The 25,691-nt window shown below is 41.5% G+C and overlaps 2 protein-coding genes across 4 annotated transcripts; both read right to left on the bottom strand.

Moving 5' to 3' along the window:
• Nucleotides 1-10,784: 10,784 nt before the first annotated feature.
• On the bottom strand, nt 10,785-14,147 carry LOC127366558 (chemerin-like receptor 1). The gene is made up of 2 exons (XM_051405611.1): nt 13,890-14,147; nt 10,785-12,489 (listed from the first exon to the last, which is right to left on the bottom strand). Exon 2 carries the CDS (start codon nt 12,482-12,484, stop codon nt 11,396-11,398), a length of 1,089 nt encoding a protein of 362 aa, XP_051261571.1. The 5' UTR covers nt 12,485-12,489; nt 13,890-14,147; the 3' UTR covers nt 10,785-11,395.
• Nucleotides 14,148-15,255: 1,108 nt separating this feature from the next.
• fpr1 (formyl peptide receptor 1) lies at nt 15,256-25,554 on the bottom strand. 3 transcript variants are annotated; one of them, XM_051405592.1, is made up of 3 exons: nt 25,092-25,554; nt 22,215-23,016; nt 15,256-16,255 (listed from the first exon to the last, which is right to left on the bottom strand). In XM_051405592.1, exons 1-3 carry the CDS (start codon nt 25,261-25,263, stop codon nt 15,904-15,906), a joined length of 1,326 nt encoding a protein of 441 aa, XP_051261552.1. In that variant the 5' UTR covers nt 25,264-25,554; the 3' UTR covers nt 15,256-15,903. The 3 variants fall into 3 exon arrangements, with proteins under 3 accessions (XP_051261552.1, XP_051261554.1, XP_051261553.1); XM_051405594.1 differs by lacking the exons at nt 22,215-23,016; nt 25,092-25,554 and adding an exon at nt 19,288-19,552 and having other exon boundaries at nt 15,256-17,015; XM_051405593.1 differs by lacking the exons at nt 15,256-16,255; nt 25,092-25,554 and adding an exon at nt 24,732-24,853 and having other exon boundaries at nt 20,800-23,016.
• Between the last annotated feature and the right edge of the window lie 137 nt (nt 25,555-25,691).

Below are 25,691 nucleotides of genomic sequence, written 5' to 3'. Positions count from 1 at the left end.
CTCCGATAGTGGTGACATGGTTGAATGTTTCACTTGCATGAGTAGCCATGCTGATCACCACTGACCACCAAGATTGAGGAACCAAACTGCTCCTTTCCCGAGCTCACCAAGAACAAAGGGCTGGCAGCAAACAATGTGAGAGACTTTCCCAGCTCAGCATTCGTAATCCTTATACTTCTCATATTTCCATATACAGTATATCTGGATATATATCAAATTAATTTTCTCCATCCTTGTCTTGAGACCAGCCTGCGATAGCAACATTGAAAATAAATGTTAATAATAATAATGATAATAATAAATATTATCGTCATCATAATCACAGTAATAAGATAAGATAAGCTGTTCCTCTATTAAACCCAAATTGGCACAGCAGTACAGGGGAATGTAGTGCAGAAAGTAAAGAGTAGTAAAGAAAGAGAATAAAAGATAATAAAATATAAAATATATACACTATATACAATAAAGTGGAATGTGGTAAGCCTGTGTATATCTGTCCATGTGCAATGTTCCTGAAGTATTGTGCTTGTACACAATACATCCTGCATTAGTTAATGCATGAAATCATCATGAATTATTATGCATTAGCTATGTTGTTCAAAGAATGCCCTGTGACGACCACACATAAGCAATTTACACCTCCGACCACCAGGTGGAGCATCCTTTTTTTAGAGACAAATGAATGCATGCGTGTGATCGCCACGGGGGGGCGCTCTTCACAGCGAGCAGCTACTGGACGCTCTTGTTGCTGCACAGCACCGCTCTGTGTTTGAGAGAGGGAGGAGGAGAGAGGGTAGAAGATGGACTATTGCAGCAAAGTATGTATAAAAGTAAACTATAACCAACACATAATAAGAACTGAGCTTTAGAAAAACTACAAATATTTTATAAATATTAAAAGTAAGGCTGGATCAAACTAAGTTTTAGTTTTGTAGCTTAGGCTACAGTGCCTTTAATACAAGAATGTATGTAGTGGTATAAAATAAGTTAGATTTAAACTTACTAATAAAATACTAATCATTACAGGAATAAATGCACAAAAAACAGTAAGATCCAAGGTGGTGATACTTTTGTATATGGACATTTACTTTTTGTATGCAGAAGGTTACAGTCTGGATAGATTTTATTTTTATATGATGTAATATATGATAAACTGGACTGGACAGAGCAACAGAAGGTACATTTCTTCTCTTTGCTACTCCTCAACAACCATCTAATCTCTTGATGTTGCTGCATCTTCACCATGCCATGTGTACAGAAAGTGTTACGGAGAGGCAACCCACCTGAGATGGGTTAACTAAAACTTTCTACATCTATGTATAGATAATTGTGGAGGTGGAAATTAAGCTTTAGCATGTGTGTCCAGTTCCACAATGATTGAGAAAAAAAAAAAATCTGAAAAACAGAATCAGCTGCACTTGCAGCTTTATGAATCTGGCAAAAACAATGCCTATTTCTGTCTGTGCGTGCACACAGTTTTCATTGTGAATCTACACAGAGGTTTATGCATGTGGCCCCTGCTGCCTGCATCTGACAGCAACTGATCTGATAGCGTTTATCCCCATCAAGGCTACACTTATCGCCTTCCGACACACACACACAGCACAGTACTCCTCACGGTTACTTCCCAAGTCAGGCCTCAGCCATAGTTCTTATCCTCCAACCATTTGTCTTGCATGGCAAACTTGCATTTCCCCTATTATCTGGATAGTTTAACAACCGTGCTTAAAGGTTCCTTTGAGTAATGTCAGATGATGTTAAATCTATGAGGATTCCAAACTTTAGCATGAAAACGTTACCTTGGAAAATGTGGTTAAAGACTTTCTAATACTTTTTAAAGGGCTTTAATTGTGACTAAATTGATTTACAAACTTTTAATACTTTTTAAGACCCTACAGACACCCTATCCTCTAATGACTGAGCAGGTAGCTCATTGGTTGTTGGATCCTGTTAGGCAATAGATCATGTAAGGTAGTAGCCTAAATACTCCACAGGGTGACACTGTTGCACCCTCTATTCTTCTGTGAATACAGCAAATGTTGAAGTTTGTCCCTTACGTGAGACCGTAGTTGGGTTATTCATGCTGTGCGGGACGCCATCTTGGTTAAATGTTTTCATTCATTGTCCTGTAAGGGTGACGGAGCCAGCAGCCAGTGTAGAGGACCAGAGGTGAAAGCTGTCAATGTGTGCCAATAAAGTGTCTCCAGGTCTCAGTCACAATCCAGAACTCCTGTCTCCAGTGCTTCTCTTCCCTCCCCGCGCATACACCCTATCACAACCATAAACACAACGCAGAGTCTCTGGGTGTGTAGGGAGGCCTCAGCACGTCCAGTGGGTTACATCTTTGGTGCCGTGACCCGGATTGTGATACTTTGAGACCAAAGAGATGGAGAGACTGATGGCAGCATCCCTGACTATGCTGCTGTAGTGAACTGTATTACTGTCAGTGAGTGGACAGTGTGTTGGACTGAGCTACCATCACCTGCACAGCTGTGTTGGCAAGATACCCACCTTCCACAGCATATCCTTTGAAGACTGTAGTGAAACTTGTTGTGTTTTCATTTGAGGACTTTTCATGACCTCCTGTTAAACTAAACTGCTACTTGAATTGTAAAAGAGTATATTTTATGTGAGATCCTGCCATAGGAACACCGTGTTTAATATAAAGCTAGTGTTGCTGATTTGTATTGATAATTTGAATTTAATTGAAGTTTAATGTGAGTTCTGAGTTGATATTGGTTACAGTTTGGTTTTCATTGCACTTTACTAGAAATAGAAGCAGTTTTACACACACACAGCCAGACATATTACATTAACTCATATACATAGTAATACACACAGTTATCTGTTTTGCTGCTCACTAACAAGTACATCAGTTAATGTAATTTAAAAAAATAAAAATAAAAATGTTGAGTGAGTATGCAGATTCTCAGTTAAAGCAGGAAGGTGCCTCTGTTGCAACACCAGGCTTCCAACACTCCCCTATGCCTGGAGTAAGCCACAACTATGATTCTCCACCCAAGGCACAATCCCACCCTTCGAGTGAGGGGGCAACAGCTGGCACCAGATCAGTGAACCAACAGCAATCAGTGAGGCCCAAACTTAACAACTACTTCACTAGCCCCATCAACAGTCAACTGCCGAGCCACCCTCAAGACCACCACACCGCCCACATACCCAGCACTAAGAGCACAGCTCATCCCACCACCCCTCAGCTGTCACCGTACACTGATCACTGCTTCACCCCAGCTCATGTAGCTATCTTGCCAGACTCCAGGGCTCCAATGCCAGCACCCATGCTCTGCTTTGACATCAGCCCAGCTGCGAGGAAAAGCAAGCCAGATTACAGCCTGCAAAATGCAACCCCTCCAGCTGTACAGACAACCTTGGATTCTGCCCTCCCACTCCAAGCCAGGGTGAACAAGCCCACACACCCCCTGCCCTTTCAAAGCCTCTCATACCCCACCTCCCCAGAAATGCAAACTGCACAGCAGCCCCCTATGAATCATCCAGCCACCACTGCCTACCAAACCCCAGTTGTCAAGCCTGTGCCCCAAGTCCCAATGCCAAGCTTTCAGACATCACAAACGATGAACACTATGAACAACTCCCCTTCTGCTAGGCAGACCTTCCAAAGTTCACAGTATGGACCAACCCCCCAAGTGTCCCAGGCTGCCGTCCACTACTCTGAGGACCTGATCAGTAGTACATGGGACCCCAACACAATGGTGCCCACCCCTCTGAATGTGCAATATACAGCTTCTGACCACACAGCCCCTGCCTATGGCCCGGCTCCAGCATCTGCCTCAGACTCTCAAGCCAGCGGGTACTTCAGTGCATTCCCACAACCCACACCACTACCTCCCTCCTCAACCCCACACATGCACTCACATCTGTATGAGCCACCATTAAAGACTCCTGTCAGAGCCATAACCAACTCATCCCTTCCATCAGCTGCCTATGGTGGTTTCATGCAAACTCATCAAGTGAAAAATGTACAAGTCTTCACTGGCAGTGCAGACAGCAAAATGCTTATAGAGGACTGGGTTTGCAATATGCAATATCTCCTGGAGGCAATAGAGCTCCCAACACACCTCCGCTTTTTGACTGTGGTGCGCACCTGAGTGGTCAGGCCAGAAAGCTGGTTCTAAATCTACCTTCCCATGACCAAACCCCGGAGAAGGCATTTGAGGAACTGAGGGCTGAATACAGTGACACCCAAGGCTCCCTAGATCCACTAGCTGACTTCTATGAGCGTAGCCAGAGGTCAGGAGAATCTACCTGCTCTTATGCTATAGCACTGGAGGCAACACTGAGAGCTGTGGAGGAAAGTCAGAGAGGGGGCAGGCCATTCCCTGATCGCGATATTAGACTCACTCTGCAGTTCTTGAGGGGTCTTAATGATGATGTGGTGTATGCAAGGATTGCACCAATGAAGCCCAGGCTTTTGAGCTTCCGAGAACTGCAAGCTGAGCTCAGAAACCTTGCAAAAGAGACTCAAAAGTTCCAGTCCCAACACCAAGACAAAGAAAACCTTCACCCAGGTACATGTTACATCAGAGTGTGATACAAATACGAGGTGTGAAAGGACAAAACATGCCTCAGAGTGGTCAGAGCTAAAAGAGATGGTCAAGAAATTAGCTCTTAGTCAAGAGGAACAGATGGTCAAGTTGTCTCACCTGGAGTCAAGAATTGCTGCACCAACCCCTGCCCCCGCACCAAGAGTCCAGCCACCTCCTGGAACAACAACCCAGAGCTCAAGTGTTACATGTTACCGATGCGGGAAGCAAGGACATATAGCCCGAGTCTGCAGAGCGGTGCTCCCGGCTCCCAATCTGGCCTGGACTCGCCAACCCCAGCCTGTGACCACAGCAGAGGGCAGCACACCCCACTCGGCTCAGCCTTTAAACGCCTAGAGCCCATGGTAGCTGGGGCACCATGGGCAAGCAGCAAGACCCCCCACTGCAGGTGAACGAAACTGATGATGGAGCGATGGACACTCCCATAGTGGATCCCAGGAATGAAGGGGAGGTGGAAGTCAATGGAATTAAGTGCAAGGCTCTCATCGACTCTGGCTCTCAGGTAACCAGCATTACTTGCAGATACTGGCGCAACCACCCTGACCTCCAAAAACAAAATCTGCGGACCTCAAAAATACCCATAGAGGGTGCAGCAGGTCAGAGTGTGCCCTACGATGGCGTCCTGGATATTAAGTTGAAAGTGCTGGGGAAAGAGTTCAGGAGTGTGCCAGCTTTTGTCGTTCCTGATTCCGAGTATCGCTCCTCCGTCCCTCTGCTTGTGGGAACTAATGTCGTCCGTGCCACCAGGAGTCACCTCCAAGCAGCCTATGGCAAGCAGTTTCTTGAACGGGTCAAGGAAAGCTACCCAGAATGGTACGCAGCTCTACTAGAGGTGGGCAGCACTGAACACAGAGGAGCGGATGACATAGTGGGCCCTGCTGTGTACACTGGCCGTAAAATACGCATCCCCGGGGGAAAAGAGATGGATTTAGGGTGTAAGGTCAAAGCGGGCCCACAAAGAAAGACTTACACAGCCCTAATTGAAGGCCACTCCTCCATCCAGCTCCCTCAGGACCTTATGGTCGCCAAAGTGCTTGCTGATGTAAAGAGGGGCTATGCCCCTGTCAGAGTGATGAACCTGTCCCAGCATGCTGTTACGATCAGGCCACACACGCAGCTGGCCAGCGCCTTCCTTGTGGACGATGTTATGGAGTTTCCAGACACAGAGCAGGAAGCCCATCAACATGGCAGTAGCAAAGAGACATGTCTGAGTCTGAATCAAGTGGCAGCAGGTGGTGGCGTGGACTTAAGTGAGGCAGCAGTGGAGAATGAGCACCAGCGCTTCCTCCTTCAAGAGCTAGTGGAGAGGAATATGGGTGTGTTCTCTCAGCATCCCACAGACTATGGCCACACAAATACAGTGCAGCAAGAAATCCCCCTGGTCGATTCAAAGCCCTTTCGACTCCCATATCGCAAGATTCCCCCTTCTCAGTGGCAAGATGTGAGGAGGCTGTTGATGGAAATGGAAACAGCAGGAGTCATCAGGCCTAGTAAGAGTCCATATGCCTCACCAGTAGTGATCATTACCAAGAAGGACGGCTCACTAAGGTTATGCATAGACTACAGAAAGCTTAACTCCTGCAGCACAAGAGATGCATTCCCGCTGCCCAGAATAGAGGAGGCCCTGGAGGCTCTGGGGCAAGCAAAGTATTTCTCAACACTTAATCTCACATCTGGGTACTGGCAGGTGGAAGTGGCAGAGCATGATAAACACAAGACAGCATTCAGCACTCCTATGGGGCTGTTTGAAGCCAACAGAATGCCCTTCAGCCTGCAGAATGCTCCATCCACCTTCCAGAGACTCATGACCTGCTGTTTTGGGGATCTGAACTTCACCCACCTCTTGATTTATCTCAATGACCTCATCATATTCTCCAAAACCTTTGATGAGCATCTTGAGAGGTTGCAGCCTGTGTTTGATCGGCTAAAGGAGCATGGCTTGAAATTGAAGCCTTCCAAGTGCCAACTTGTGAGAAGGGAGGTGCACTACTTGGGTCATTTGGTGTCTGCGGAGGGCATCAGGACAGACCCAGAGAAGATCAGCAGGGTTAAGGACTGGGTGAGGCCCACAAATCGTAAAGAAGTGCTGCAGTTCCTTGGATTCACTGGATATTACAGGCGGTACGTTAGCGGCTACTCTACCTTAGCTGCTCCTTTATACCGCCTCACTGCTGGTGACCCGCGAAAGAAAAGGAGAGGGGGAAAGAAAAGCCTGGGGCCTGACCCACCCTTTGTCTGGACTAATGAGTGTGAGGAGGCCTTTCAGTCACTGAGAGAAATGTTGACAACTGCCCCAGTGCTAGGCTACCCAGACTACAGCATGCCTTTTGTGCTTCAGACTGATGCCTCAGGAGAGGGGCTTGGTGCTGTGTTAGCTCAAGTCCAGGATGGAGCTGAGAGAGTCATAGCCTATGCTAGCAGAGGCTTGAGCCCAGCTGAGACGAGGTTCCCTGCACACAAACTTGAGTTCCTCGCTCTGAAGTGGGCGGTGACGGACAAGTTCTACGACCATCTTTATGGGCGTAGGTTCTCGGTCCAGACAGACAACAACCCCCTCAAGTATGTGATGTCCTCGGCGAAGTTGGATGCTACAGGACAGCGGTGGGTATCTCGGCTGTCTGCATTTGATTTTGACATCCAGTATCGAAGGGGACGCAGTAATGGAAACACTGATGCCCTCTCCCGCATGTCCAACCAGGAGGTCACCCAAGTCCTACATACCTGCCCTCAATGTGTGAGAGCCAATGAACGGGCACAGAGAGAAACAACCCACCCAACAACTGGAAAGCTCCTCAGATGGTGACACTTCTGTCTCAGAGGAACCAAAGCCTCAGTCGCACACGCTCAGTGAGCCCTATAGGGATGTTGGGATGGAGTCACTGCCTGCCTTGACAAAACAGGAGATTCGTGCAGGGCAAAAGGAGGATCCTGTAATTGGCTCTGTCTTGCACTTTAAAAGTGTGAACCAAAATTCAAGCCGTAGCGAGAGGATCAGTGGTGGTGGGCAAGTTTGCCTTCTCATAAAAGAGTGGCGGAGGTTAGTGATAAGGGATGGCATCATGTACCGTTGTGTCCGAAACTGCCAAAGAGGAGCAGTGGAGCAGCTGGTACTGCCGGAGAAGTTTCATACATCAGTCAAGACTGCTCTTCATGATGACTCAGGGCACTTAGGATTTGAGAGGACACTGCAGATGATAAGGGAGAGATTTTACTGGCCAAAGATGTTCCAGGAAATCAAGGCTTGGTGTGAGAAGTGTGAGAGGTGCTGTCTCAGAAAGACTCCAACTGCAGGCCTCAGGGCTCCCCTGGTCAGTATCCACAGCAGTGCCCCCATGGAGCTTGTGTGTGTGGACTTTTTGACTCTGGAGAAATCCAGGGGGGGCATAGAAAATGTACTCATTGTTACTGACCACTTCTCCCGCTATGCCCAGGCCTATCCCACTAAAGACCAAAAAGCCTGTACAGTGGCTAAGGTACTATGGTGTAACTTCTTCTGTTGGTTTGGATTCCCAGCGAAATTGCATGCAGACCAAGGGCGCAATTTCGAAAGTGCTGTCGTGAAGAAGCTGTGTAAGTCTACTGGTATCGCCAAGACACACACAACCCCCTACCACCCTCAGGGCAACGGGACCACTGAGAGGTTCAACCTGACCCTCATGGACATGCTGGGGACATTAGAGCCTCACGTGAAACCCTGTTGGCACGAGTATGTGGATGCAATGACACATGCTTATAATTGCACCAGACATGATTCAACTGGATACACACCGTACTACCTGATGTTTGGTAGACATCCCAGGCTTCCAGTTGACCTGATTTTTGGGCTTTCTACCACCAATGAGCCATGTGGATACAGCGAATATGTCCAGACCCTGCATGACTGTCTGTCACAAGCCTACACCCAGGCTAATCAGGCCTCCCGGCATGCTACGGGACAGCAGAAAAAGTACTATGACCAAAAAGCAAAGAGTCTAGTTTTCAGCCCGGGGAACAGAGTCCTGGTCAATGTATGTCATGTGGAGGAACGGCAGAAACTGGGAGACAGATGGGAGTCACGGCCATACATTGTGGTAAAGAAGCAACCCGGCATACCTGTGTATGTGGTGCGAAAAGAGGATGGTGATACAGAGAGAGTGGTCCACCGCAACCTCCTTACGCAATGTATGTTTCTTCCAGTGGAGCAGGTCGGTGCAGTGACAAGTGAGGGAGTTGAGTCAGACATTATGGAGGATTGGGAGGATGACACAGAGGAAACTGAGGGGGAGACTTACCTGGGACAATAAACAGGCTGGAGGAACACACAGGAAGAGAGGAATTGGAAGTGGAGGCGGGACAAATGAGTCAAGGAGGGGAGGAGAACATAACGGTCAGGGACGCTAACACACTTCACAGGCCCAGCATTCCAAGGAGGAACCCTCGGAGAAATCGACATCCCCCCAAGAGACTGTCTTTTGAGTCACAAGTTGTGAGATGAGATCAGAAGAGGATCAGCGGAAAATAGAGAGAGGGTGGACATTGTGGCAGAGGGCCAAAGCAAAAAGAACATCAGGGCACATGTAATAAAATCAGAGCTAGTTTATTCACTTTGATGGGAGTTGCACACACATTCTCTGTGTAACACGGGTCATTCATACATCATCTTCAGTGTAAGTGTTCTAAATTTGTGTTTTAGAGGGTCTTTCATTTGTTTTATTCTGTTTGGTCTGATGGCTGGGACACCATCAATTAAACAAGGGGTAGATGTAAGGTAGTAGCCTAAATACTCCACAGGGTGACAATGTTACGCTCTCTATTCTTCTGTGAATACAGCAAATGTTGGAGTTTGTCCCTTACGTGACACTGTAGTTGGGTTATTCATGCTGTGCGGGACGCCATCTTGGTTAAATGTTTTCATTCATTGTCCTGTAAGGGTGATGGAGCCAGCAGCCAGTCTAGAGGACCAGAGGTGAAAGCTGTCAATGTGTGCCAATAAAGTGTCTCCAGGTCTCAGCCACAATCCAGAACTCCTGTCTCCAGTGCTTCTCTTCCCTCCCCGCGCATACACCCTATCACAACCATAAACACAACGCAGAGTCTCTGGGTGTGTAGGGAGGCCTCAGCACGTCCAGTGGGTTACAATCACATAGATGCCTGAATGGTGCAAGTATTGGTAGTTATCTACATTAGTTTCCTTCCTGTCAGCATATTTTATCACTATTAGTCAGATTTCTTATGAAATTTAGAAACTCATGTGACGTGCTATTTTTGAGTTGAGCAACTGCTTGTTGGTTTGAAAAAAATCCCCCAATCCCCCAAACACTACTGGCAGTACCTTATTATCAGTCAAACAAATCAAATACATTCACAACTAAATGTCTACCGTTTTTAATTTAACAATTAAAAAAAAATGTTCACACAGAAAAGTATAAAATTATACAGATGGATTGAAATGTTTTCATGAGTTTTCCTTTCCAAATGCTCCAAACGGTATCACAAATAAAACAAACGTATATAAAAGTTACACAAATTAGATTATCAGAAAAATAGGAAGCGTTTTAAAAACTACTGATTATAACTGACTAACAGGCCCACTCATATATATTCAAATATTCATAGAAAGTCGTAACTGACTAATGAAGTACCCACTTCCATCACCATCCAAGGATAAGGGCAGACTGCGTATCATTCGATCTGCTGAGAAGGTGAACTCTTATACTATTATACTTTATTTTTTGTGTGATTTGTATATTTGTATATTTTATGTACCAAGACAAATTCCTCGTGTAAAAACTTACTTGGCAATAAACCTAATTCTGATTCTGATTCTGACTTTGTTGACTTATATATTCTCATGAAGGGAAAAAAGACTGGAGCACACTAACTGATTTACAACCTCGAATAGCACAAGTAGTTCAACAAATCATTTTGTTTGTGTGTTCGTTGTGCTAAAGTCTGAAAATTATACTGATTAATTTTTAGCTTAATGCTTTCATGCCTTGTCCTTGGTCTGAGAAGCATCTGATCCTGTGGCAGAGTGTTGCATGGAGAACCCCTTTTGAACTCGCAAAATACTTAAATATCTAAAACAGTTTCCTGCTGGTCAATTAATATTATGAACAAAGTCTATAATAATTAGAAAGTCTATCAACAACCATCTGCAGTATGTATCAGTATTTTGTGAAATGAAGCAGTGAATATACATTAGGCACAATGAGTTGAAAACAGTAAAGTCCAAATATTTTGTATTTAATGGAAAAGAATAATAGTACTGGAAACAACAATAACATCATCATCATCGTCTTCATATAGAATTCAAACAACATTAAAATCACAATAAAGCTTTTATGGACAGGTAACAACAATATTCAGGCCTAAAGTCTTACGCTGAGAATAAGTGTCATTACATTTTTCTCCGTTTCTATGTTGTCCCACGGTTAAGGTTAATGATGGACACCAAAATCAAGCAAACAATACATTACAAAAATAAAACCATAAGATTATACTAACTTCCATGTTTATTGATTAGACTGCAATAGCCTCTCCTTGCAATAATAATTTAAAAAAAGTTTATCAAACCAGCAGTCAACATTTAGGTGAAACACTTTTCTGGCGTCTCTACATAGATGGCAACAACGTAGACTGATGGGATGCAGGTGCTCAGTACACTGTAAGAAATATACATTCAATGGTGATTTACGTGCAAAAAAGAGCAAAAAAGAATTATTGTGAGTGACAACAGGACTGCTTATCTAGTGGCATTTGGCTAACCTACATACATTTAAATTTCTGTCAAGTGACTGTACAGTTTCACTTCCTGTCACAATATGTACACAATCCTACACCTCAGTGTTATGCATCCACTTCTCTCTGCTCTGACTGGTGTCTGTTGACTTTGTTTCTTCCTCCTGGAAGGCAGTCTCCAGTACATTCAGGATGGATTTGCGGACCTTCTCCTTGAAATCTTGACCCATGAACACATACAGCAGTGGGTTCAGGCAGCTGTTGAGAAAAGCCAGGCTGGTTGCTATGGGGACTCCGATAGTGGTGACATGGAATAATGTTTCACTTGGATGAGTAGCTGTGAAATTTACCAACTCAATTATAATCATGATGTGATAAGGAGCCCAGCACAGGAAAAAAGTGGTGATAACGGCAGCGATGATCTTAAAGGTGCGACTTGATTGGCTGGCCAGGGTGCGGTTTCTTCTGAGACGATGGATTATGACAGCATAACAGGAGACAATGACAGTGTAGGGGACCACAAAGCCCAGGATGACGCGGGTGATGGTTGTGGCCTGATGACGAAATTGTCGCAGCTCAATCACAGATGGTGTTTCAAAATCATCAGGGAGGGCAAAGCTGTTAAAGCAGTTGATGATGTCTCCATCCACAAATGATGGCCCTGTGTCCCTGAAGAAGAAGTATGGAGCGCTGAGAATCAGAGCCAGCACCCAAACACCCAGACTCACAAAGGACGCCTTGCGCACATTTCGGTGGTTCTGGGCCCAGACGGGCCACACCACAGACACGTATCTGTCCACACTGATCACCACCAGAATGTAGACACTGGCGAATATGTTCAGAAAGCTTATAGTGCTGTTCAGTTTGCACATGAAATTGCCGAAAGGCCAGTGGAAATTCGAAGCCAGATACGTCACACTCAGGGGCAAGAACGCTGTGAAGAGGAAGTCGGCAATGGCAAGGTTGAGGAACCAAACTGTGTTAACTGTTTTCTTCATCTTAAACCCGGTCACCCAGATCACCACTCCATTCCCGAGTACACCAAAAACGAAGGCCAGGCTGTAAATGATGAGAGACATGATGTGGAGAGACTGTCTCACCCCAGAATACTCGTCAATAAACTGACTGTCATTTGTTGCATTGTTTTTATTGGAAGTGGTAGCGTTCATCTCCATCATTGCCATGAGACCTGCAATGGAAACATAAAAAAACAATATGAGCTTTTCTTTTTTTTACCTATTTTACCAATATAGATGTCAAGACAGTCTGTAATGAGAAAATGATGCAAGAGACCATGTTAGTGTATATATATACACTGTTATAGGTTAGATATGACTGGAACAGCAAAGTTTTATATATTCTTGTAAACTAAAAGTGTTTGAAAAAATGTTGCTTAGCTCTGAAAGTTTTAACTTAAAGTTCAACATAATTATCAGTCTGCTGTGAAAATGCAAGTCTATAGAAATGTTCTACAATTTCTTATTTATATTGTTAATATTTACTTATCTTAAGATTCTATGGAAAATATTCTATTCAATAAAAATCATTCTGTTCTATATACGTCTACTTATTCTGAAACCGACAGATGGAGCAACGTGTTTTAAAGAAGTAGTGGCAGCACTGTGGTGTCGGGTGTGACTCTGTGGCAAAGACACATACTTTACATTTCTCATGGGTCAGGTAGCAGCTCATACTGTCAGTGGGCAGGAGGGCCGTAGCAGAATTTTGCACAGGGCCCCAGGCAGGTTAGGACCGCCTCTGCTTTTTTGTTTACACCTCACAAATATATGATAAGTTATAGCATCTTTCATTATTATTATTATTATTATTATTATTATTATTAATAATAATAATAATAATAATAACCAACCAACTAATTCTGAAATTGTATTGAAGTGCATTTTAATAGTGAGGTGATCACTTAGTTCAGAAAAAAGTGAACATAGTACTGAACTGAACAAAATGATTTGAATCAGCCAAGATGAGTAATTTCCACCTCTAGAAAATAAACCGGTAACACTTGACAATAAGGGATAAAAATGTTTGAGAAGTTACCAAGCAACAAACGAATGAGAAACTTACTGCTAGTGAACAATTAATTAATGAGTGACTCCTAATCAATTTTTTTTAGAGTAGCTAATGATTCGTTCATCATTGATGAATCGTTAATCAATAGTTATTGTTATTAACAGTAATAATTCCTAATGTAGGACTATAGATAATAATGAGTTGCTAGAGAACAGACTGGGAGATCCTATATTAAGGAATCATTAGGTAGGCTAATGATTAGTTCATAAATAAATAAATCCAACTGAACCTGCCGTGAACAGCACAAACAGCTCAATCAACACTAATACATGCGTTTGACAGTAGCCTGTTTTCAATATCAAAATCATTATTGACCCAGAAAAGCAGCAAACTCTCTGAAAATAACCTGTTTTAGCTTTTTTAAATTCATTTTACTTAATTGCTTAATATAAAAATATTCCTGTACCCCCAAAAGTGTTTTTTTGTTTTTTAACAACCTTGTTGGGTTAATTTGCGTAAAAACAGAATGTATTAAATTATGAGAACAGAAACCTCACGTACCTTCTCAACGATCAACAGGCGATTGAGGAAGAATCCGTTGCAGAAATAATCAAACTGACCGATTAATAGATTAAATACTGGCGTAGTAATGACGTCACCGACACGTCGAGGAAGAGGCGCACGCACCCAAAAACCCAAACAAAAGTGTGTCTTTACTGATAGATTAAGCAGCAAAATACACACAATAGTACATTATACTCGTTGGTGCAGCAGCTATAACGTCGTCAGTGTTGCTGAATCAATCTGCACATGTATAGATATTTCAGTGTCTTCTGTCTCCACCCTGCACCATATTACAGGGAAGTATAAGCAGAATTTGTCAATAATTGCCAAACAGCTTAGTGAAATAGCAGTGAAGTCCCTGCTTTCACCTTGAATCTGCATAGTTGAAGCTGCAACTACGCTCCATCTGTATGCCTACCACTGCAAGCAAAAGAGATCTGAAGGGAGAATATATCTTTATCTGACACATTATTGTGATCAATATTAGTATTCTAGTAAATGCAGAAGTCTAGGTTGACCACAGGGTTTTCCTTCTAGTCTGAATCCTCTTTCGTAATCTTGATTCCAGTTGCTTTTCTCAAAAAAAAAAAAAAAGACATCTGCCATTGCAGTTGGCAATTACAAATATGTTAAGTAATAAGTTTGACTAAGCACAAAGTTTCCACACACACACAGACACACACACACACACACACACACACACACACACACACACACACACACACACACACACGCACACACACTAAAGAGGGTATGCCAGGGTGCATTCACAGCTCTAATTGACTGCTCTTACTTGTACTTTTAGCAGCATAGTTTTGGTCCACAAATATCTTTATTTGTAGATTATGTCAAACAAAATAAAACTATAATGCCAGAGAGGACTACCAAACACTCTGCTTACACCATTAGTGTAAAGATGTAAATTTAAAGAGAAGTTATCATAAATTTACATTCATGTCCAAACTAAACTATACATGTTACTATGAACTGAGTTCATTAGGCTTATAGGACATGATGTAAAAGCTATATGATAATAACTGACTTTGGCACAACAAGCCTATAGTAAGTATTTATACATAATAATAAATGATAATTTAACCATTTCCTGACTACTTGACTTTAATGCATTTAAAAGGACTGGAACATGCTGATTGATTTGCAGCTATTAATAGTGCAAACAGATTTGTAGCACTGTTTGCACTATTAAAGTCTGTAAATCAGTCAGTGTGCTCCAGTGTGTTTTTCCTCTGAAGTGAAGTTTTCTGTGGTTGATCTGAGAAGCAAAGTAGGGATTTCTGGCACAACTTTACCTACTTCCTAGGGAAAACATCTGAGGAGGACAAAACTCAAGCAACACTTGTGATATCGAACAATTTTATTGTGAGACCAACTCGCTCTGGCTTCTTCAGGGTGATCATAAAACACATTACAAAGAACATTTAAATGACATTAAACTCTTTGATCTGGGAAGCATCTGATGTGTTACACAATGTTCTCTAGTGGCCAAGTCTCTATACTCATATCATATGTTACATCAGAGTTGTGTATGTGGTAGACACACATATCTCTTTTTCTGTATTGAGTGACTACTCAGTGTTTTGTGAGGTTTATCAAACCAGAAGTCAAGATTTAGGTGAAACACTTTTCTGGTGTCTCTACATGGATGGCAACAACGTAGACTGATGGGATGCAGGTGCTCAGTACACTGTAAGAAATATACATTCAATGGTGATTTACGTGGTGAAAATTATCCTACAAAAAAAGGTCAGAGAGCAGGTAACAACAGGACTGTTTATCTAGGGCCATTTGCTCTGTATGATAAAAACATTTCACTACTACCTTGTTCAGCAAAGGTTTAGCCCACAAAAGGCATCAGGAAAAAATATTATTATTAAAATGTAAATGGTATAGTTAGAGGCATTACTGATCAGTTAGCAAACTACTGATATATCACTTATATACATTTATATTTCTGTCAAAATTACAGTTTAACTTCCTGTCATACACAATCTTACACATCAGTGTTATGCATCCACTTCTCTCTGCTCTGACTGGTGTCCTTTGACTTTGTTTCAGCGTGAGGGCGAGAAACCTCCTCCTGGAAGGCAGTCTCCAGTACATTCAGGATGGATTTGCGGACCTTGTCCTTGAAATCTTGACCCATGAACACATACAGCAGTGGGTTCAGGCAGCTGTTGAGAAAAGCCAGGCTGGTTGCTATGGGGACTCCGATAGTGATGACATGGAATAATGTTTCACTTGCATGAGTAGCCGTGTGATTTACCAACTCACTTAGAGCCATGATGTGATAAGGAGCCCAGCACAGGAAAAAAGTGGTGATAACGGTGGCGATGATCTTAAAGGTGCGACTTGATTGGCTGGCCAGGGTGCGGTTTCTTCTGAGACGATGGATTATGACAGCATAACAGGAGACAATGACAGTGTAGGGGACCACAAAGCCCAGGATGACGCTGGGGATGATTGTGGCCTGATGACGAAATTGTCGCAGCTCAATCACAGAAGGTGTTTCAAAATCATCAGGGAGGGCGAAGCTGTAAAAGCAGTTGATGATATCCTCATTGTTATATGATGGCCCTGTGTCCCTGTAGAAGAAGTGTGGAGCGCTGAGAATCAGAGCCAGCACCCAAACACCCAGACTCACAAAGGACGCCTTGCGCACATTTCGGTGGTTCTGGGCCCAGACGGGCCACACCACAGAGATACATCTGTCCACACTGATCACCACTATAATGTAGACACTGGCGAATATGTTCAGAGAGGTTATAGTGTTGTTCAGTTTGCACATGAACTTGCCGAAAGGCCAGTGGTAATTCAAAGCTGTGTACGTCACAGTCAGGGGCAAGAACGCTGTGAAGAGGAAGTCGGCAATGGCAAGGTTGAGGAACCAAACTGTGTTAACTGTTTTCTTCATCTTAAACCCGGTCACCCAGATCACCACTCCATTCCCGAGTACACCAAAAACGAAGGCCAGGCTGTAAATGATGAGAGACATGATGTGGAGAGACTGTCTCACCCCAGAATACTCGTCAATAAACTGACTGTCATTTGTTGCATTGTTTTTATTGGAAGTGGTAGCGTTCATCTCCATCATTGCCATGAGACCTGCAATGGAAACATAAAAAAACAATATGAGCTTTTCTTTTTTTTAACCTATTTTACCAATATAGATGTCAAGACAGTCTGTAATGAGAAAATGATGCAAGAGACCATGTTAGTGTATATATATACACTGTTATAGATTAGATATGACTGGAACAGCAAAGTTTTATATATTCTTGTAAACTAAAAGTGTTTGAAAAAATGTTGCTTAGCTCTGAAAGTTTTAACTTAAAGTTCAACATAATTATCAGTCTGCTGTGAAAATGCAAGTCTATAGAAATGTTCCACAATTTCTTATTTATATTGTTAATATTCACTTATCTTAAGATTCTATGGAAAATATTCTATTCAATAAAAATCATTCTGTTCTATATACGTCTACTTATTCTGAAACTGACAGATGGAGCAACGTGTTTTAAAGAAGTAGTGGCAGCACTGTGGTGTCGGGTGTGACTCTGTGGCAAAGACACATACTTTACATTTCTCATGGGTCAGGTAGCAGCTCATACTGTCAGTGGGCAGGAGGGCCCGTAGCAGAATTTTGCACTGGGCCCCAGGCAGGTTAGGACCGCCTCTGCTTTTTTGTTTACACCTCACAAATATATGATAAGTTATAGCATCTTTCATTATTATTATTATTATTATTATTATTAACAAACACAAATACTTGACAATAAAGGACAAAAAAAGTTTGAGTAGTTACCAAGCAACAGACGAATGAGAAACTAACCGCTAGTGAACAATTAATTAATGACTCCTAATTAGTGTTGTTTTTGGCGGCCTGTTTTAATTTTAGTTTTAGTCTAGTCTTTGTGTCAAACTGTCATTTTAGTTTTTATTAGTTTAGTCACGTTTACACTCTTTTTAGTCTAGTCAAGTTTCAGTCGACTAAAAGTCTGAGCATTTTAGTCTTATTTTAGTCAGAATTATCCATGACTATTTTCGTCTAGTTTTAGTCGATGAAAACTGATGACATTTTAGTCTAGTTTTAGTCAATGAAAATTGTATTTTAGTCTCTTTTTAGTAATGTAATTCTATTTAACCCAGTTAATATAGTACAAGTACCCAGTATAGTATAGACAAAACCAACATTTTCTTTAAGTCACCCATTTCACAAGTCAAACAAGGTTATCGTATTATTATATTATTGTTACCTTATAGACTCAAGAATACATTCAATTCCAGACACGGAAGACGCTCTGATTTGAATTTACAACATATTTATTTCACCTACCAAACATGTACTAAGAAGTACACACACATAAATTTACATAAAATAAATAAATAAAATAGCTTCAAATGACAATGCCAGAAAAAAATGTAAATTTCCTTCAAGTTTAACTTAAAGAGAAACAAGGTGCTGGATTGCTCGAGCTGCAGCTGCATCTTCTAAATAATGCCGCGAGTGGGGATTGAGGAAGTGACGCAGCCTGCGTCTGCGCAGTGCGCTGATGCAGCCCCGAGACTCAGGAAACAGAAATATTTCAAAATAATAATAATAATAATAATAATAATAGCGAGACAAAATAACGTTATAACATTTTGTGTCGTCACGTTTTGGTCAACGAAAATGAAGTGATATTTTAGCAGAGTTTTTATTTTGCAAACCACATTTAATCCCGTTTTTATTCGTCAACAATATTGCATTATATATTTGATTATAGTTTTCGTCACGTGACCACCATTCACGTTGCGTCTCGTCTCGTTTCGGTCACGTGATAAAGGTTCGTTGACGACGTTATTTAGTCATAATTTTCGTTGACGAAAGCAACACTACTCCTAATCAATTTTTTTAGAGTAGCTAATGATTAGTTAATTAAGAAATGAGTGAGGAGGATCATTGATGAATCGTTAATCAATAGTTACTGTTATTAACAGTAATAATTCCTAATGTAGGACTATAGATAATAATGAGTTGCTAGAGAACAGACTGGGAGATCCTATATTAAGGAATCATTAGGTAGGCTAATGATTAGTTCATACATAAATAAATCCACCTGAACCTGCCGTGAACAGCACAAACAGCTCAATCAACACTAATACATGCGTTTGACAGTAGCCTGTTTTCAATATCAAAATCATTATTGACCCAGAAAAGCAGCAAACTCTCTGAAAATAACCTGTTTTAGCTTTTTTAAATTCATTTTACTTAATTGCTTAATATAAAAATATTCCTGTACCCCCAAAAGTGTTTTTTTGTTTTTTAACAACCTTGTTGGGTTAATTTGCGTAAAAACAGAATGTATTAAATTATGAGAACAGAAACCTCACGTACCTTCTCAACGATCAACAGGCGATTGAGGAAGAATCCGTTGCAGAAATAATCAAACTGACCGATTAATAGATTAAATACTGGCGTAGTAATGACGTCACCGACACGTCGAGGAAGAGGCGTACGCACCCAAAAACCCAAACAAAAGTGTGTCTTTACTGATAGATTAAACAGCAAAATACACACAATAGTACATTATACTCGTTGGTGCAGCAGCTATAACTTCGTCAGTGTTGCTGAATCAATCTGCACATGTATAGATATTTCAGTGTCTTCTGTCTCCACCCTGCACCATATTACAGGGAAGTGTAAGCAGAATTTGTCAGTAATTGCCAAACAGCTTTGTTAAATTGAAGCTGCAACTATAATGCCAGAGAGGACTACCAAACACTCTGCTTACACCATTAGTGTAAAGATGTAAATTTAAAGAGAAGTTATCATACATTTACATTCATGTCCAAACTAAACTATACATGTTACTATGAACTGAGTTCATTAGGCTTATAGGACATGATATAAAAGCTATATGATAATAACTGACGTTGGCACAACAAGCCTATAGTAAGTATTCATACATAATAATAAATTATGATTTAACCATTTCCTGACTACTTGACTTTAATGCATTTAAAAGGACTGGGACATGCTGATTGATTTGCAGCTATTAATAGTGCAAACAGATTTGTAGCACTGTTTGCACTTTTAAAGTCTGTAAATCAGTCAGTGTGCTCCAGTGTGTTTTTCCTCTGAAACATGGAAAAATTGAACAATTTTATTGTGAGACCAACTCGCTCCGGCATCTTCAGGGTGATCATAAAACACATTACAAAAAACATTTAAATGACATTAAACTCCTTGATCTGAGAAGCATCTGATGTGTTACACAATCCTCTCTAGTGGCCAAGTCTCTATACTCATATCAGATGTTACATCAGAGTTGTGTATGTGGTAGACACACATATCTCTCTATGTTGGTGATTATGAAATGTACATTATGAGTGGAAAAAGGTCAAGTCCGTGTCAGATTTTAATCATGGCAATAATGGTAACAACAAGAATTACAGTGACAGTCATCATAATTACCTCCATTATGGACTCTTACTATAAAGTTGGTCATTTGGGGTAAAAAACATAATTATAAAACATAATTTACACTGTTTACATTAGAATAAAGATTTTATTGAGCTATATCACAACATGCCATATGTCAAAGTTATACAGTACATAGAATAAGTGTGCCATACATTTTCTCAATTAGATTAGTTTATCAACAGGAAATTTGTTTGTATAATATTTGATAATTTAATGATCTTTTAAGTTATTTTTGGGGCAAAAATGTAAAAAAAATTACCTTTCTTTGTCTTTTTTGTTAGTAAAATGGGTATCTTTGGGTTTTTTGCTGTGGGTCGTACAAAACAAACCACTTAAGTTGTCAGGTTGGCCTCTAGGAAGCTGGGGAGGACAATTTTAACATTTTTTTTGTTTTTTGAGAGAAAGTTGAGAAGAAAAAACTGGTAGATAATGAAAATAATCTTTAATTCCACCTCAGAAATAAACAAAACAATCAGGGACAAAATAATACATTAAATTAATTGATTATGGTACAACATGCATTTACTTAGAGTGATTGGAGACACACCCCCAAAACAACTAACAATGATCAGAAAATCAAACAAAGCCAAGTATACAATGCAGCTGCTACTTTATGTATAATAATCTTATAGTCAAAATCATATGTATTAGGCTTACATTAACCTCATTGTGCTGAATAACAAATAACATGTAGCATGCAGCAGTTGAATCAATTGCTATGGTGTTGTCAGCATAATAAACAGACATTACAGACGGATTAACCTAATGAAAATTACTATATAGACAACATTTGTTATATTAAATCTAGTAGTTTAACTGGCTGCTTCACTTTCATGTGCTCAAAGATGGCCTTTGTGGTTACTGTCATGTGCTCAGTTTTGTCATCCACAAGACAAATAGCAGTTTACCTCTTAAACCTCTTCCAGGTTACAGCCAAATATATTCTATGGCAAGAATTGCATGCGGTTGCTTGTTTTCTTTGCTGACACATACAGGCAGGAACATACTGCAGTAATCAACATCTGGACTGGATGTGATAGATGAAGAACAAGTTCCCTTTGTCAACAAAATATGATGCACAAGTTGAACAAATATAATACCTAATTTGACTTCACTTGATTTCACTTCTGTCAAAAACGATTGCACATTACATATCCACCAGATCTAATATGGTACAGACTGTACTGCTGTGAGTTAAAGTGCGGCCAACTGTATTACATACAGTCATACAGTATTACCTTGTGTTTACTCCGCACTGAAAGTACTGTAAGGGAAGTTAACTGATTAAATAGCCAATCATAAAATTCATATGAATCAAACTGTAACAGTTGAAACCTTTCAGTCTGAGATCATGTGTACAGGTCGCCTTGAGGCTTCCTGAATAAAAAAGCAAAACAACAAAAGCTAAGCAAAAAGTTATTTGTTATATACAGTTACATTTTCTATGTACAGTTACAGTATTTGTGTCTTCATGTCATGGACAACCTTATACCTCAGCATCAGAAAAGGACTTTTCTTTGCTCCGAATGGTGACCATTGAGTTTGTGTAGGTGTAAGAGCGAGAAACCTCCTCCTGGAAGGCAGTCTCCAGTACATTCAGGATGGATTTGCGGACCTTGTCCTTGAAATCTTGACCCATGAACACATACAGCAGTGGGTTCAGGCAGCTGTTGAGAAAGGCCAGGCTGGTTGCTATGGGGACTCCGATAGTGATGACATGGTGTAATGTTTCACTTGCATGAGTAGCCATGTGATTTACCAACTCAATTAGAGCCATGATGTGATAAGGAGCCCAGCACAGGAAAAAAGTGGTGATAACGGTGGCAATGATCTTTAAGGGGCGACTTGATTGGTTGGCCAGGGTGCGGTTTCTTCTGAGATGATGGATTATGACAGCATAACAGGAGACAATGACAGTAAAGGGGACCACAAAGCCCAGGAGGAAGCGAGTAATGGTCATGGCCTGATGACGAAATTGACGCAGCTGATTCACAGACTGTGTTTCATAATCATCAGAAAAAGCAAAGTTGTTGAAGCAGTTGATGATGTCTTCATTGTTATATGATGGCCCTGTGTCCCTGAAGATGAAGTATGGAGCGCTGAGAATCAGAGCCAGCATCCAAACACCCAGACTCACGCAGGACGCCTTGCGTACACTTCGGTGGTTCTGGGCCCAGACGGGCCACACCACAGAGACACATCTGTCCACACTGATCACCACCAGAATGTAGACACTAGCGAACATGTTCAGAAAGCTTATAGTGCTGTTCAGTTTGCACATGAACTTGCCGAAAGGCCAGTGGAAATCCAAAGCTGTGTACGTCACACTCAGGGGCAAGAATGCTGTGAAGAGGAAGTCAGCAATGGCAAGGTTGAGGAACCAAACTGTGTTAACTGTTTTCTTCATCTTAAACCCGGTCACCCAGATCACCACTCCATTCCCGAGTACACCAAGAACAAAGGCCAGGCTGTAAACGATGAGAGACATGATGTTGAGAGACTGTCTCACCCCAGAATACTCGTCCTTATAGTCATACTCCTCGTCATCTTCATACAAACTGCCATTTTTCCCAGTGGCATCTGTTGCATTGATGTGATAGAAAGGGGTAGCAGTCATTAGCTCCATCATTGTCGTGAGATCTGCAATACAAAGAAAAAAAATGTTAACCTTTTCCCAATTATGCTTAGGTTGTTAGGTTATTTTTTTAATTGAAATTTTCATTTAAAAGTTAGGATTTTAAGAGCATTCTTGAAAACGAAATTTTAGCTTCAATTAGTTCAGTTCCTCAAAAAAGGCCTATAGAAGTGGCACAGGGCCCTTTCCGAGTTGTCACTGGCTAGTTGCTAGTAGGGGGCCCCGACAGGCGGCTGATATCGCTCCATATCAGCAACACAACTTGAAACCCCCGTAGACACTACAATGACACGTCGGGAAACTCCCTAATGGGGCCCCCTTAGTACTAGCCGGCATCGACGTGAGGTCCCGATCAAACACACAGATAAAAAAACATGAAGCGAACATATCTCTCTGGGCACACGAAAAGAAAAAAACAAAAAAAACAAGAAGAGGTTGAAAAAAAAAACGTGACAGTGGTAAGTGGGAATGTGTAAGCTATGTGTGTTACATTATAAAAAAGTAGTGCTGCCAGTCATCCACCAAGCACCAAAAAAGTTTACTGCACATTAAAGTCTGTGTAAAGTGAATTCAGCCATTTTCTTCTAAACACATTCATAGCCACACAATAAGTTAGTCCTTTGCTGCCAATGCCAATGACATAACCAGCATAAATTCTGCTGTCAGTTTAGTCTGTCTAAACTGGTGCTAATTTGTATTTGGAATTATGTTTTTTAAATGTGAGCTGCTGGACAACTGAATTTCCCTTTGGGGATAAATAAAGTATATCCTATCCTATATATCCATAATTTTTTTGCTATAGCCTAAATGTTACATTAAATAAAATGTTAACATGAAGCATTAAAGTTGTTACTGCAAATGGATGTTCATTAATTATTCCATACAGATCTTCATTTACAGTGAAAACCTTCTGGATCCGTACAGTAATCTAAGCATTGCATTGGGTCTCCTCTTGACTCTTCCTGTCTCTGTTGCCTCTGGTGAGAGGAGCTTTTCTGCTTTGAAGTTGATCAAAACCTATTTGAGGTCAACCATGTGCCAGGAGAGGCTCACAGGACTGGCACTGATTTCAATAGAGAGAGATGTTCGGATGTCCTTAGATATGGAAGACATAGTGGCTGCATTTGCAGAAGCCAAGTCCCGCAAGCAGCAGTTTTAATAAAAAAAAGGCACTACTATTGGACTGTGGATATAGGACCAAGGTGTCACAGCAAGTCTTAAGTTCTTCCTTTCCACTTCAATTCCTTGTTTGTTTGTTTTCCTACTTGGTTGCGTTTTTATCATTCTGAAAATTTTGCACAATTCAGTTAGTTTGTTTTTCTGTTATTTAAAGATTTTTTTTAGGCTGAGGTTTAAAAAACAAACCGGAAAGTCTAGAAGTCTTGCACAACATGCACATATAAACCGCGCACAAATGTACCCATGATTGACATTCACCTCAAGGCACGCAAAAAGGGGAACAGAATTTGAGAACTTATGATCAGAGTCAGACCAAAGTGGATGAAAACCACTAAGCTGCACTGAGGAAAGCGTTCCTACGCACTGTAGATACAAAAGCTTAGATTTCACAGTATTAGCGCCGTTAATTGCTCCTAAAGACATCAGTCTACCTCAAAAAGCAGCCAAGTCTCTTAAAGGCGGCTCGAATCCCAGATCCTGCTATACAGCCGTCATCAGATGCGTTTATTGTCTATTTCTGAGGTTAACTAAAGTACAGTACCTTTCTCAACTCGCAACTCCGATGGGGATGGGTCCACTGCAAAGGCAACACCAGACGAGTCTGACTAGTCTGCGGGAATTGTGGAGTTCTGATCCCTGACTCCTTAAATTAGTGATGTCACCTGGAGGCGGGACCTCAGGCTGCATGCCAGCCCCCCCCCCCTTGAGGGCCATTAAATCTCCTCTATTAGGCCTACATGGCTTCAGTTTAGGTTCAATATTTTTTACATTTCCTAAAGCCTAAAGCTGGTCTACAGTATGAAGATGCAGTATATGTGTATGTAACATACAGACATTCAGTTTATCCCCTCTGCAATGACATAATAGTGATACATGCTGCTGTCTCAATAGGAGCTCTTACCTGCAAGTGTGACACAAAACTCTTGCCGGGACACGTCTTCCTTAAATGCTGCAGCCTTTGTCCTTTGGGAAACTTCACAAGTGAAAACACCAAGCAACCAAACAACTAAATGCATAAATTGTAGGTTGTTGTAGATGACTACCTGAGAAAGAGTGGAGCTGCGACTTCTCATGTGCACCAGTGATCTTGCTGTGTAATGTGTTTTTCTCTATGTGGTTTGAGCTCATGTTTGCTTGAGGTCAAGTGTAATAGCTCTATGTTGGATCGGCATCTGGACATAGGTTGCGTATTTTTAATGTCCCATCTCTTCAGCCTGCGCTGCGAATAGGAAAGTCACAGCAGCATCTGTCGATAATTTAGGGTTGCCTTGCAGTTTTATAAAATAGCAGGCTACTCCCTCTGTGCCACTGTCCATTTACAAGCTGGACACATTACAGTGGTGCCTCTGTAGATTCAAACCTGTAAACAAAATAATAATCATGCAATTAACCCTTTTTGTTGTTTAAATGGTCAAATGTGTAAGTAGAAAACTGGAAGAGATGAAAACTGTGAAAATACAGTAATAAAAGCAAGATGGAGGCATGGACATGGGGGAGTGTT

Source organism: Dicentrarchus labrax, unplaced genomic scaffold (assembly GCF_905237075.1).
Source record: "Dicentrarchus labrax unplaced genomic scaffold, dlabrax2021, whole genome shotgun sequence".
In the NCBI taxonomy this organism is placed as follows: Eukaryota; Metazoa; Chordata; class Actinopteri; family Moronidae; genus Dicentrarchus; species Dicentrarchus labrax.
This window is presented reverse-complemented; position numbering and strand designations above follow the sequence as displayed.

Excerpts from the sequence above, each read along its gene's own strand:
- LOC127366558 (XM_051405611.1), bottom strand. The coding sequence starts at position 12,484 with ATGGCAATGATGGAGATGAACGCTACCACTTCCAATAAAAACAATGCA.
- fpr1 (XM_051405592.1), bottom strand. The coding sequence starts at position 25,263 with ATGAGAAGTCGCAGCTCCACTCTTTCTCAGGTAGTCATCTACAACAAC. Across the intron at positions 23,017-25,091 it reads GTTTTGTGTCACACTTGCAG|ATCTCACGACAATGATGGAG; the intron begins GTAAGAGCTCCT and ends TTTGTATTGCAG. Across the intron at positions 16,256-22,214 it reads GCCAACCAATCAAGTCGCCC|CTTTAAGATCATCGCCACCG; the intron begins CTTAAAGATCAT and ends ATCAAGTCGCAC.